The sequence below is a fragment of the Aythya ferina genome (genome assembly GCF_964211825.1).
Source record: "Aythya ferina genome assembly, chromosome: 18".
In the NCBI taxonomy this organism is placed as follows: Eukaryota; Metazoa; Chordata; class Aves; order Anseriformes; family Anatidae; genus Aythya; species Aythya ferina.
In genome coordinates, this window is record NC_140317.1 from 11,839,963 (window position 1) to 11,854,077 (window position 14,115).

At 53.8% G+C, this 14,115-nt stretch overlaps 1 protein-coding gene across 2 annotated transcripts in view; it reads right to left on the reverse strand.

Annotated features, from left to right (window-relative positions):
• The window catches only part of SLC39A11 (solute carrier family 39 member 11), a 77,135-nt gene that overhangs the window by 41,355 nt on the left and 21,665 nt on the right, over positions 1–14,115 (reverse strand). The window contains exon 5 of one of the 2 annotated variants that reach the window (XM_084491850.1): positions 13,298–13,421. In XM_084491850.1, coding sequence (XP_084347976.1) covers positions 13,298–13,421 — 124 coding nt within the window. Of the gene's footprint in view, positions 1–13,276; positions 13,422–14,115 lie in introns of both variants that reach the window. The other variant, XM_084491849.1, reaches the window with a different exon arrangement.

The following is a 14,115-nucleotide window of genomic DNA, read 5'->3' on the forward strand; positions in this document are numbered from 1 at the left end:
CTCTGGCAGGGAACAGCTTCTGATCTTAGCAGGCTCAGGCGCGCCAAATTTCTGAAGTTAGAAGGGAAGGAACCCCGGTACCTGCTTAAAAGGACACCGGGCTCTTATCAGGAAATGAGACGGGACCAGACCACCCTGCAGCGGGCTCAGATGGTGATCACAGAGCTGTGGAGGTGGCAGCAGGATGGGGCTGAGGCTGAGCTCCACCAGCGAGCCCCAGAGGCGCATCTGCAGCCACGGGCTCGCCAGCAGCGCGGCACAACAGCCCTTGCTGGGGGAGCTTTGGCATCACAGAATCAGAGAATTTCTAGGTTGGAAGAGACCTCAAGATCATCGAGTCCAACCTCTGACCTAACGCTAGCAGTCCCCACTAAACCATATCCCTAAGCTCTACATCTAAACTTCTTTTAAAGACTTCCAGGGATGAAAGGTTTTTGCCCCCCTCTCCAGCAACACCAACCCATCGGGCTGCTGGCGGGACGCGACCCCCCCGGCGCACGGGGATGAATTTCGGAGGGCCACATCACGAGGGGGTCGCAGACGAGCCGGGCACCCCCTGGTCCACAGGAACACCTCCCAGAAGAACAATGTTTGTGCAAAAAAAGAAGCAAAACGGGCATGGCGCATGGGACCCCCTTCCTCCAACTCTGAAGAAATCGCTCCTTGCGGGTGGCAATACCCACAGGAAAGAAAATGCATCAAACAGCTTTGTCCAGAGAGCAGGAGACATCTTTCTATGCTGACAGATGGATCCTAGGCTTTTCCTTCTTTCCCAGCCTGTTATCTTCCTGATATGCCTATTTTAGGCAGCCCCTAGGGTGAAACCAGGAAAGCAAAACCAGGGCTTGACCTGCAGCTCATGTCAGGTGGGCAACGGCAGCAAAGCCCTCTCCAAATCTTGTATTAAAAAGGCTCTGAACCACCACCACCATATATTATGGGGATTAGCGAGGCTACTTTTCCTTTTACCCTCGAATCCAAAGCAAGTTGACGTGTCCCAGCCTGGGGTGAGGAAGCTGAGGATGACTGCAGACCCACATCAGCCCCCCTTCCTTCCTTCCTTCCTTCCTTCCTTCCTTCCTTCCTTCCTTCCTCTGCTGCAGTGCAGGAATGTAGCTGGGAGGCACACATTGGCAAAAAAAAATCCTTACATTTCCCTCTAGTATTTCCATAAAGGACCATTTTCAGCAGCTTTTATCTGCATTTCTATAAAAGAAAAACCAGCACTAAGCAGCCAACTCCTGTTTCAAGTCGAAGGTACTGCTGATTCCTGCATGAAGAGGACTCCGTCGCTATTGAAATTTAAAAGCCAAATTTCTCACACACCCCGCCACGCTCTCGCAAAGCTGCTGAGGTCCACCTGGAGAACGAAGCACAACTTTCAAGAATTTCACCCTACAGGCTGCGTTTTCCCAGCTCTTTTCCCACCCACGGCAGAGCCAAGGCTGGAGCAGCAGCGGGCCACCACCTCCAGGACTGTAAAACTCAGGATGTGGCACAGGGGACAGTCCCCACGTGCACCCAAGAGACACGCCTGGGCAGAAAGAGCCCAGAAAGTGCCTCAATGACTGCTTTTAAACCCAAACTCTGCCTGCATAGATGCCACGAAGTGCCGCCTTCTGCTTGCAGCGAAACCACCCCTCCGCAGCGCCCGGCCGGATCCCCTCGCTAACAAAGAGGAGCCACCCGTTGGCAGCAAAATCAATAAATAAGCAGCACTTTAATTACACGTAATTGCAGATTCAGTGCGATTCCGTAATGACTCCGGGGCGGTTCGCACCATCTGCTGCGGCAGATCCGTGCCGGGGCTCTGAAGGGGAGCAGCAGCCGCTTGGCTCCGTCGCCGCAGCCGCCCCGGGGCCGAGCAGGGCGCACCGGGGCCGGGGGCAAGCAAGCCTGCTGCCGTGCCGAGGCACAGATGGCAACCACCAGGCTGCAGCTCCAGGACTCGCAGAGAAAGACGGTTCAAAAAATAAAAAAAATAAAAAAAAAAAATAAGTTTCTTTTGGGCTTGTAAGAAAAAGCGGTGAGAAACCACCAAGCTTTAAGAAAAAAAGGGGGGGAAAAGATTTATTTTTTTTTTTTTTCATCCGGAGCTCTCCAGAAGCTGAGTGCCAAAGCCCTGCGGCAGCAAGGGGGAGGTACACGGAGTGCAGAACATCCACAGAAGGGGCGAGCACCAACCCATGGCAGGAAACTGGCTGAAAACATCGCGCGGGGCACAGCTCTGCTGCGCTGCACCAAGCCTGGAAAGCAGCGGGGTACAAGCAGCCAGAAGTAAGAACATCAACTTTTTTTTTAATCTGTTTTGTAGGACGAACACTTAAGCCATGGGATTCAGCACCCAAATTATCCATGGGATTATCCAGCAAAGAGGGGAGGAGCTGGGGGTGCAGGGGGCTTGGAGGCAGCAGGAGGGGCCGCATCCTGCACCTGCCCGAGCAGCGCCGTGCATCCCTCGCAGGCAGGGGCTTCTGCTCGAGGTGCTGGGGCTGTTCCAGCTTCCCTCCTGCTTCCGTGGCCCACTGAATAAAAAAATAATAAAGAAATAAAAACAGGAATAGCATCGCTGGAGCTCTCTGCTGCAGCTCTTTAGCATGGGAGCAGAGATGGAGAAGTTCAGGGCGCAGTCTCCAAACAGGGGGGCTGCGACGCGAGGACAGCACAGCCCCCTCTGCTCTTGCTCTAGCTGCCCCTTCCAGCACCAAGCAGCAGAGGAGACAAAGAAAAACAACCAGGAGGCCAACAATCACCTGCCCAGCCGGGCTGAACGCCGCTTGCACCCCGCACGGGGATGAAATGAAGCCCTCATTTAAAAGAGACCGCTGAGAAGGACATTAGGCGACGGGCAGGGTGGCTGAGCAGCCAACCCATTAGACAGGCACAGCTTGAAACTCGAAGTCATTTCAGCCCAGCAGAGCCCATTTAAAAGCAGAGAGACGCTCTCTAATTGGGGTTATTTATTCGGCAGCTCTCCCGGCACAACAGAACTCCCACACAGACCTGCTCCAGGCTGGGCGAGGACGGGGACGGGGCCACGGCCACCGGGCACGAGGTCGCCCAGGTCCCCTGGGCATCACCGAGCGGCTCCGGGATGGCTCAGGAGGTGTCAGAGAGATCCGAGGCAGGGCGGCTGCTTCAGAGCCATTCTGCCTTTGAAAAGGGGCAAGATGAGAGGGGAAGCTCTGCTGTTAGGGCTCCTCCTTGGCAAAGCACCAGCAGGAGCTCGCTCCCTTCAGCCACCGGCAAATTCAAGCGAAACAGAGTCAGGGCAGAGGTCCGGGTGCTGACAAAACCTCAGCCACAGCGCACACCTTGCCAGGCAGCCGGGGCTCAGCACAGTGCAGGACCCACAGGAGCACAGCCCCTGCTACCTCTGCCCCTCGCAGAACTTTTTGAATACTTAAAAATCACCTCATTGTGGTGCTGCAGCCCCTGCTCCAGCCCCTCGCCAGGCACCCCTGGGATCAGGGAAACGCAGCTGGGGTGGGCACGCACCCGGCTGCACAAGTCACTCCTTTCTCAAGGGCAGGGGCAAAACAGCTGCAAACCAGCAGCCCAGGATTTTAATGGTAAAAACTATGACATGCAAAGACCCAAATATCTCCTTCCTGCACGGCTCCACAGCCCAGCACCACCCCAGAACCAGCATCCTCCCGTGGCGCAGGGGAGCCCCCAGCACGCCGGGGGTCGCTCCGGGTGCGGGTCCCCCCAGGAGGAGCTGCTTGCAACGTCGCTTCCCAGGGTAGCCCGCGGAGCCAGCTGTCTCCTCGCCAGCCTGTCGGGATGCACAGGCACTAAAAATAACATCGAAAATATTGATAGTGCTGAAGTCACCCTGATGTCACTGAAGACAGGCGTGCGCAAGGTGATGGCTGCGCTGCAGCAGCTTTGGGATTTGCATAGCATGACTAACATCAGAGTCTTCTGCAAAAAGAACATTGTTCGAGCGCTCTAATCCTTCAGCTGACATGCATTCAGCTTGTCTCCAAGCATCTTTGTCCAACAGGAGGCTGTGAAAGCCCCTGGTAAATGCTGGCCCACCCCCGCGGTCACCCCGACCCGCTGCCAGGCGGCAGGAAAGCGGAGCTCACGTGGCCGGCCCCAGGAGGGCAGAGCAGCTGCCAGAAGTCTTGAAGAATTCTTCCTCACACCAAACTCTTGAAAGCAGCCTGGCCATCACGTCCCACCTGCCCTTGAGCTATGAAAACAGACAAACAGGTACAGACTGAAGCAGGGTCAGCGGGCATCGCGCAGGTCGTGTGGCTGGGTTGGCCTGGAACCGGTGCCCAGCAGTGGGGCTGGCCCTGCCCAGGCTCTGCAAGCCCCTAAATGCATCACCACAGGCAAAACTTGGCCGCTGTCACCTCCAAATATCTCCAAAAGCTGCATTACTACTGCTCTCCTCCTGCCCTGCTCGTCTCCCTGCAGAGGGTGACCTTCCCCTGTTAGGGCGCGTGGGGCAGAGGGGTCCCTGCCACGAGCTGCTCTGCCTGAAGAAATCCAAAACCCTCCGAGGCGCTGAACAGTCTGAAGATCCAAGCACGTCTGGCACTGCTCGGCTGAACAGCCACGGAGGCTTTTTAGTCCCAAAAATTATGCTTGTAAAAGCACATTAATAATTAAACCCCCGTCTAATATATTCATGCAGTTGTTGCATAGCGCAAGTAGTAATTAACATTTAAGTATCAAGTACATGAAAACAGATACGGACAGGTTCAAGATGAAGTTCCATTACAATGGCTTTGAAGCTGTTTTTCCCAGGGCTGCAAGCTAAAAATAAGGAAGCCAGCCAGGTCCGCACGGTGCCCACGCTGTGTGTTTGCATGCAGCACACGCTGCATGTCACAGCTACGCAAACAGATGTACCCATAAAAAATTCCAGCACACGTTTAAGATCCCACCGTCTGCCCTGCTTCACCACCAAACCTCTTTGGTCACCTTCATTTCCCAATTCCCACGTGCGCCTGCGGTGGCTGTTAAAACTCCTCCCCTAGATTCACAAAAAAAAAAGGAGGAAATTGCAGTAATTGTACGGTGCCCTGCACCAGGGCGCTGCGCTCACAGGGCGCACGGCTGTGCCCGGGGATCACACGGTGCCACCACGTGCACAAAGGACACCCCTGATCCTCCTCAGGAGCATGGCTTGGCAGGATCCCAGTGCCTGCAGCCCCATCCCCACAGCCCCATCCCCACCATCCCCACGCCCCAGGAGCTGCAGGGTGCCCCCAAAAGACACCGGAGATCCAGGGCAGCGCAGTCGCATCTCTGCACAAGGCCATCGGGTGAGACAACTCTACCTGGACAAAAAAACTTCTTTTTTTTTTATTTTTTTTTGGCTTTCTTTTGCTGTTTCTTACGAGCTGAGTGCTCCGAGGTGCAGGATGACTTCTCTGCTGCGCCCTCCCCTGCAAGGCTGCAAAAAATAAAACCCAGGGAGCCAACCCCACGAGGTGCCAGCAAGCAGAGGGCTGATTCCACCACCCCAAAGAGCAATTACGGCATAAGCGTGGTGTTTATCAGAGCAATCGATGCTCGTAGCTGGGAAAGCTTCCTGGGGGGGAGGAAACAAGACATCGATTTTTAGCGAAAAGGCATGTTCTGTCATCCTGTGCCATATACCACGCGGAGACGGCTGCACGGAGAGAGCCTGGATGTGAACGACTGTCTCAGGCCACCCTCACCTGAAATGGAAACGTGCTGGAATTGAAATCAGATGGGATGGAAAAAAAAAAATCAGCACCACAAATCACACGAGGACTGCCACGATTAGGAAACCAAACCCGCTGCCCTCCAAAGAAATGCACCAGAGCCTCCCCGTCTGCTCCATGGTGGGGACATCTCGCCAAGAGCTCCTGGCTGCAGCCTGCCAGCTGCAAATCAGAAATGGGGCCAAAACCTTAAATCCCCATGTTTTAGGGTCACGGGTTCAGCCCCACGAAGGCATCCCAGAACCCAATCCCCAGTCTCAGCCAGCACGCGGGGTGCCTGCTGGACCTCTGGGCATCTCTTGGAGGATCAGGACACGCTTGTGCAGCCCTGCAGAGACAAAAAGCCCTGCACGAGTGCCACGAGCTTTTATGCGATAAAAATTCCTCGTGGTTCCCCCGTGCCCCTTTGTGCACCCAGAGAATCATCCCCCTGATTTCGGAGAGGGCTGAGTTTGCTCAGAGCCGGCTTGAAGCAAAGCAGAGAGTGGAAGCGCCCAGCACCAAGCAGCAGGCACAAGAATTAAAAATCCCAAAGCAGCACAGGCTCTCCTATAAATAGACCCCTCCGTGGTCACACCGCGAGGCACGCAGGTCACCCGGAGGTGTAAGAACCACAGATCAGCACACTGTCTATAAATACACACACAAGGGGCTGGGGACTGCCTCAGCTCCTCTCAGGCAGGTTTGGGATTGTCCAAATTCCCACCCCCCCCAGTTACAGACCCCACGACACTCGCTTTTACTCCCTTGAAGACACATCATCCCTGGTGACGCAGCCGTGCTGTTTTTACACACTTATCCTTAAAATCATTAAGTTTTAATGCAGGGAACAACCCATTTCCTGATGTAATTTATTCCCTTCCCTTCATACGCTCCATGGTACGTGCCCTGCTATTTCTTTTCTCCCTGCATATTGCTGCTGCAACACGCAGCCACTGCTGGGGATCCTGATTTTCATTCCACTCCCCAAAAGCATCCTTAGGGTGAATGAGAATCACGCCTGTCCCCACTCAACTGAAGAACCATATCAAGAAAATAAATGAATTATTGTGCTTATTGAATGAAGACAAAAAAAAACAACACAAAACATCCACTCCAGAGGCACTGATGCTGATTGCTGGTTCAGTTCAGTTTAATAAAGCTTGAGATTTAAGGGTTTCTTCGAGGCAGCTGCAGGGGAGCGGTGGTGCTCTCCCAAGCCTCACTTGTGCCAACCCCCGTCCAGCCCAAACCAGTGCTGGAGACGTTCCTGGAGGGATGTCCCAGTGCCCTGGTACCTCGCTAGGTCAGGAGATTTACAGCTGGAGGACCAGTTACAGCACCAGAGCCCCTGCCAGCACCGCGCTCACGCACGTGTGCGCACGCTGGTCCGAGCTGCCAGAGCTGAATCACCAGGCTGAGGATGGAGATGAGGCTGAATAGCCTATTTTATAGGGATGCAGCATTAAAAATCGAGTGAAAAGAGGTAACAGATTGTCAGGTGTGGCCAGGAAATTAAAGCTCCTTGATAACACCGCATGGAGGTAACGAGGCTCAATTTGGGAAATGAGTCCTGCGATTACGAGCCCTAAGCACCACAGAAGCGCCTCTGCTTGCTGACTGGGCTGATCTCAGAGCACGGGTCCTACCCAGCACATCACTCAGCAGGCTTCAGTAAGTCTCCTGGGTTAACAGATCGTGTTCAAACGGAACAAGAGCAGAGCAGCAAGCACGGAGCAGAGGCTGTGCGGTCCCCAGCACTACCTGAAGCCCGAGCGGGGCTGCGCACGCTGCAGTGCCTGAAAACTCCTCACCTTCAGAGCTGAGACAGCTGGACTGCAGAGCAAACAGCCGAGCAGGAAAGCCACATCCTCGCACTATTCAATCTGTGCCTGTGTTGACACAGGCGGGAGGAGAGGTTGACAGGAAAAGGCACTTCACTGACAAAAGCTTTTCCATCCTCAGGTAGCAGCTGGCCCCTTCCGAGGCAGCGTGGGATGCACGAGGCATTGCGGCACAGCACAAGCTGCAGAGGTACCTGCGGGGCACAAATACCAACAGAGCCAGCCCAAACCTGATGCCCGGCAAGCTCAATTTGTGCCATCCTCATCCACCTGCAGCACCACCCTGGAAAGCTCAAGGAGGGGTGAGCGCTACCCCAAAGTCTCACTGAGGAGGCGGTAACAGAGATGACGGAGATAACGCCGTAGTTCTCCAGCAACTCTGGGAGCTGAGCAGACTGGAGCAGAAGCTGGGAGCGAGGCTGAGCCCTTCTGGACATGCTTCACTTGGGAAAACGTTGGCTGCAACCCAGGAAATGAGGACGTGCCAACGAGGAGCCAGGAAAGGCTCCGTGCGCGAGGAGCGCAGGCAGCGGTGCGAGGTGCCAGGAGCACGGCACACGCAGATGTCTCCTCCGCGGAGAGGGCCGGCTGCTTCCCCTCAGCTCGGCGCTCCTGGCTTGCCAAGCAGCCGTGAAGGCAGCGAGTGCGGAGGCAGTTTGTGCCTCGGCGGGAGGATAAAGCAGCTGTCCGTGCCTGCCAGCATCTCTCACGCACGTTACAGCTCTGTGCACTGGGAGCAAAGCGCAGGACAAAGCTCCCAAGCGCCACCCCAGCCTTACTCCAAGCAGCTGTTCCTCAAGGGCCCAAAACCCTTTGACAACCTTCCAGCTCCAGCTAAAGACTTCTCCGCTTGGAAGGGCAGCTGAGCTCTTTAAAGATCCAGCACCAAACCCAAGAGAACCCAAAAAAAAATATAAAAAAGGAAACCACCAAGGGAATCTGAAAGCTGCTTTGCTGGTGCTGCTGCAGGCTGGTTTTCCTCCTCCCTATTAGTAACTGATAATAATCACTGATAACTAATGGGTAAAAACAGGCTCTGCTCCTCCATAAAGGAGAGCAAGGTTCTGACCAGGATAATAGGGGCACGAGCCCACGTTTGAAGGAGGCTTTTTATCAGGTCGAGGCACTGCGTGCTCCGCATTTTTATAGTTTCGAAGCTCTGCGCGTATAAATCCACATTTAGCCACGACCATAAAACCCAAGCACAGAGCCCAGCCTGACAAGGATGGCCAATAACCGCTCGAAATGCTCCAGAAAGGGGCATTAGGAGGTTTTCAGATCGATACAGACATAGCCAGAGGCATTCCTCATCAAGGCCGGCTATTAACATGCAGAATTAATTGATGCCTTCGGAGCGCCGCCGCTCTCCAGGCCAGGCACGGTGTGAGCGTGTCAACGCTATTACAAATGCAGGGGGATTGCCTAAAACCGGTGGCCATCCCATTTTGCAGAAGGGTCCCCGTGTAGGAGAAGTTGTAACGGCTCCATGAACCTCTCGACGGCACACATGAGACTCCGGCTGAATATTGCTGCCATGAATCACGACGGGCTCCGCGGCCGGAGAGGTTTATACGGCTGCGCTCCTTCACGGCTCCTGCTCTGGGAGAGGGGACAAGGAGGAAAATTACGGGGAATTTACAGCAGCAAACCGCCCCACAAGGGGTACAGGGAGGAGTTCTGCCCCTCGGTGCCAGGGCTGGAGCTTCAGCGTTCAGAAATACCTCGCCACATCCCAAAGGGGTACATGGAGGCTTCCCCGCCGGCTGCGCAGCCCAGAACAGCCCCTAAAGGCAGTGCAAATCGCACCAGCTGCTGCTCCCCGAGCAAGTGGTGCACAAACCTGCCACAATTTCAGAAGGAACAGGGCAAAGAGGGGATTTTCTGGCTGGAGGGACGCAATGAGATGACAGAGGCAAGCAATAGCCGCACTGCTGCCTGCTGCATCGTACAATTCAACAATTCAACTCATGTCCTCTCTTTTTATTGCTCTCTAAGAGGTTTTGGCTCTTCTTTTATCTCAACAGCTCCTCTCCTTCCTTTCATCAGGAGTTTATTACATCATTACGGGATTTTAACTGCCTGTGCCCTGATGAAAGAGACACGGCACGGACAAGGTCTGCTTCTTCTCTCGTACAGGCGGCAGCAGCCCCGGTACACAATAATTCCCTTTGTAGGGGAAAAAAATGAAACAGAAGTGGGCAAAATGAGAGCCTCAGAAAGGAGGCAGAAAATTAAGAGTAGAGACTGTGTGATGCTACTGAAACGGGCCCAGGAGGGGGGTCTGGGGGCAGTGCTGGGGCTGGCACTGGTGGTGCCAGCAGCACACCCGCCTGTCCTACCCGAGAGCCTCCCCAGCCAAAACATCACAGGAGCCTTAGCCAGAGGGGCCTGCACAGCTCAAATTTAAGGAAAAAAAATACAAATTATACGTAGCAGGGCTTGTCCGTGCTGTCCCCAAACAGCACAGCTCATTAAAGTGAGGAGTTTAATGAAATTTCATTGCTTAAGCACACGATTTCCAACACCAGCTTTTTTTTTCCCCGACTACTATTCCCATCTGGAGTTACTTACTGCACATCTGGGCAGGAGCACCACAGTGCCATTTCCCAAATCTCACCCTTCCGAAAGTCAGCCAAGTCATTAAAACAAACCCTGCTACCCCTGAATATTTGGGACTGAGCTGTGTTTAGAACCAGATGTGCACCACGTCCGTGCCCCGGAGCGGGCGACGGCTGAGGCCGGTCCCAGCCCCTCGGTGCCATGAGATTTAGCACTCGGCGGCCACTTTGCTGTAACCTCCTCTGCCACAACGCACCTAGAAAGCATTTTTTTGGACACAGGAGATCTCTCACCTGCAGCACAGCAGCAGGGATATTGAAGCAAAGCAAAGGAGGCTGGCTGGGAACATCGCCGCCCTCCCACTCGGCTCCGTAATCTGATTTGGAGCGCCGTGAATCATTCCGCACCAGGACGCCGGAGAAGCAGCGCGCCTCGCTGTTCAATATCCAGCTTGTGGAAGAAGCATGAGTCACGGCTCGGATTGCGAGGTGCGATGCCGTATGTAAATCCTTTCTGAGAACTAACCCCAGCACACCACGCACGTAAGCTGCGATTTAAGGGGCCAGGCGCAGACTCCCAGCCCTGCAGAAATGCTGAGAAACTGCAACTTTTGGTGACCCTGCTCAAAAAGATTTTCCCCCCTGATTTTGCAGACCCAAGCGTGCCGAGCCCTGGGTGAGGCTGTGGGGTGGGGGCAGCTCGCAGCACCCCACTGCAGGCAGCACGGCCCCGTTCCCTCTCTGCGCACCAGCCACAAAAGAAGCACGCAAACAAACCCTCCTCACCTTTATCGCAATCTGTTCCAAGGGTGGGAGACAGAAACGCAGATTGCATCTGCTTCCTAGGCAGGTATAGCAAAGACAAGGCTGGAATCTCTTTGGTTTTGTAGTAGCTAAAGCCTAGCAGTGACCCCAGTCACTAAACACTGACTCTAGGCACACATTTTCACTGCAATTCATGCCAAATCTGGCCATACTCTATTTCACATGGACACGCAGAGACACGTCCATTACTCCATACACCTCAGCACCTCCCCTAAAATCCTGTTTGGAGCCACATCAGTGCCTGCAATGGGGTGGGAAGGATGCCCTGCTCTGCACCACTGCAGGACAGCATCCCCAGAGAGCCCACGGAAATGGGCAGGAGGAGCAGAACAGCCCCGGGCACGCGTGGTGCCTGGGTGGTGCCGGGCTTCCCCGCTGCCTGCAGCCTGCACACGATGGCAAACCGAGGGACTCGAGTGATGGGGAGGCACAGAGCCACCCCAGACACGCTGCTGAGAAGAAAAGCAGCAGGATTTTATTTTTCTTTTCTCCCAAAAGAATGGGTGAGGGGTAGATCTAGCCATCGGGTTTCCTCCATCTCCCTTTCTGCAGGTCTAACCCAAACCTCCTCGCCTGTTGGTTACCCTCAGCAGCTGCAAGGCTCCCACTAACCAGCCATGACCACGCAGTTGTTTTTGCTCTCACGCAGCCAAGTTCAATCCATCCAAACCTCCAGCAGCAGAGACACGCAGGGCTCTGGGGAGCTGCGTTTTTACGCTTCCTCCCCTCACTTCGACAGCAGTCCCCCTGCTCCTCTCCTCGCCGCCATCCCCAGAAGACAACCACAAAACAATGCAGCTTTGGGATTTTTTTTTCCCCTGTTTTGTTTTCGCAGCTTTAGCGACTTTAAAACATGTAAATACGAAGCAAGGGTCAATGATTCAACAGTGATTAAGTATGAAACATTCCAGTTAGTGCCCATTAGGCTTGGAAGATACCCATTATGTTCCCAAAGCATTCCCAAGAGCGCAGCCAAGCAGAGCCCAGCGCTGGGGAAAGCTGCCTTCTTGGAAGGCCTGATGTGCCTTGTGAAACACCGACTTCATTTCGGTAAGCAAAAGAATAACAAGAGACAATAAAAGAATTAACATATTGTAGATTCTTAATGCCATTTCCCCGGAGAGAGGAAAAACAAGCGAGCCTAATGGAAATTTTCTGTTCTCAAAACCATTTGCACTGTTGTTGTTTGCAACGATGAGAGAAGAAGAAAACATAAAACCCAGCAGTTTAACTTTCTGAAAAATCGCAGGGCTATCTACTTTTTTTTCTCGAAGAATAAAATTAAATTGCATCTGGGATGTAAAGCTCCACCTTACAAAATCACAAATAACCTGCAACAGCCTCACAGACTGCAGGGCTAGAGCAGTCTCCAAGCTTGAGCTTCTCCCAGGAGCTACGAGACATCACGGACCTGAAGCCCGCTGAGTCTAGCACAAAACTTCCTTCCATCCCTTTGGAAAACTCCAAGCTGATATTTCAGATCCTGAAGAATCCTGAGGATTTGAAACACTTCATGAAGCACGCAATTAAGCAATGCAGTTAAATAACAGCCTGGTTGCACCATTCTTTGTAAGAAGGATCATTTCCTCATCTCAATCTGCTCCCAATCATAATCAAGATATTGTAAACTGCTAGTTTAGCTTTTCTCCAGCCAAGAAAAAGCAGAGGAGCAATAAGATTAATTCACCAAATTATGTTTTCTTTGCCTACTGTTAAGCAGCAGGACGAGAGGCAGGCAGCTGGGCACAAAGGGGGCTGCCACCATCCCCAGTGCGCACCCTGGAGCTGGGACACCCAACAAGGTGCCACCACCTCGAGCAAGAAGTTCCCTCTTTAAAAGCTACGTGAAGAGGAGATAGCTGCCAATGAGATATTTTATATTCCACGCTTTGGCAGCTACAGTTCTATTAACCTCCAAAAATAAGGAGTGATGACACGATGGCCAGTCCTCATCTACAAGTGGGGAGGGCCACCATGGGTCAGCGTTACGGGGCACCTTCAAGGTGGCACCACTCGGAGAGGGCACGGTTAGAGCTCGCTGCACCCACGCTCCAAATCAGCTTATTTCAAGATAAGCTGATGATTTCATTTCCCTGGTGAACGAGATATCTAATTATCAATAATTCACAGGCACAGACAGACGTGCAAGTGGTTTTGAGAACCGGAGGAGAAACAGAAGCAACGATTCCTGGAACGAGAGCCAGCGCAGAGACAGCTCCAGAGAGGGGAGAGGAGGTGCACTCCGCATGCACGTGTCAAAGCCAATCCAATTTCAATCACATACGTTACATCTAGGTGCCAGCTTAGCGGGGGGATTTTCCCCGCGCGCTCTGCGGTTGGTATATGACAGGATGCTTGCCTGGATGGTGCCCAGCTCTACCTATCCGGATGGACAACTCGCTCTCGTAGTCCAGGCGAGAGGCAGGCTCCTGCTCGTATTTCTCTTTCGCCGCTCGCGGGTCGTAGCTCAAGGCAAATGCCGCGTGGGGGGGTCCGCTGAAACCCTGCAAGGCAAGAGACAAATTCAGGCTTTCCCCACGTCTTCCCAGCCCCATCCTCAGGGAGCACCACGAGCAGATGTTACGTGCACAACCACCGTGTTATTTCGGTGGAACTTGGCCAGAGGGGCCCGTGAACTTCAGTCTTGTTTGGAATACGTTCCTGTACCCATCGTAATCCCAAGAAAACGGAGCAGAACGGCCAAAACCAACACTGCCCAGCTATGTGTAACGTCTGCAGGGAACCGAGCAGCACCCCACAGCGAGAGGCATCCCGTGAGCAATCCCGGCCAGCTTGGACACAGCTCGTGAGAACCTGCTGTGACTCCAGGACGTGCCAGAGCCTCCAACTGCATCGGCCAAAGGAAACCTGGAGGACACCAGCTCTGCCCTCCCCACGGCGCTGCGACACGCAGAGGTAAAATCCGAGGCGCTGGGTGCCCCCAAGGCTGCTCAACCCAAATGGAGCCCAAAATTCCCGACCCCTGGAAGGGCTGGGGCTTTTGGAGCAGCACCAGCAGCATGCACAGGATGGATGTTTGGATTGTGCTCGGTGTTAGCAGCCGGGAACATTGGCTCAGCTGGCAACAGAACAAACGGACGTGCCCCGAACAGCCAGCGGCAGTAACGGGAGACTCGTCGGGTAAGGTCACATTAAACAAAAATAAAGGTTAAAGATGAATAACTAAACCGTCTCTTC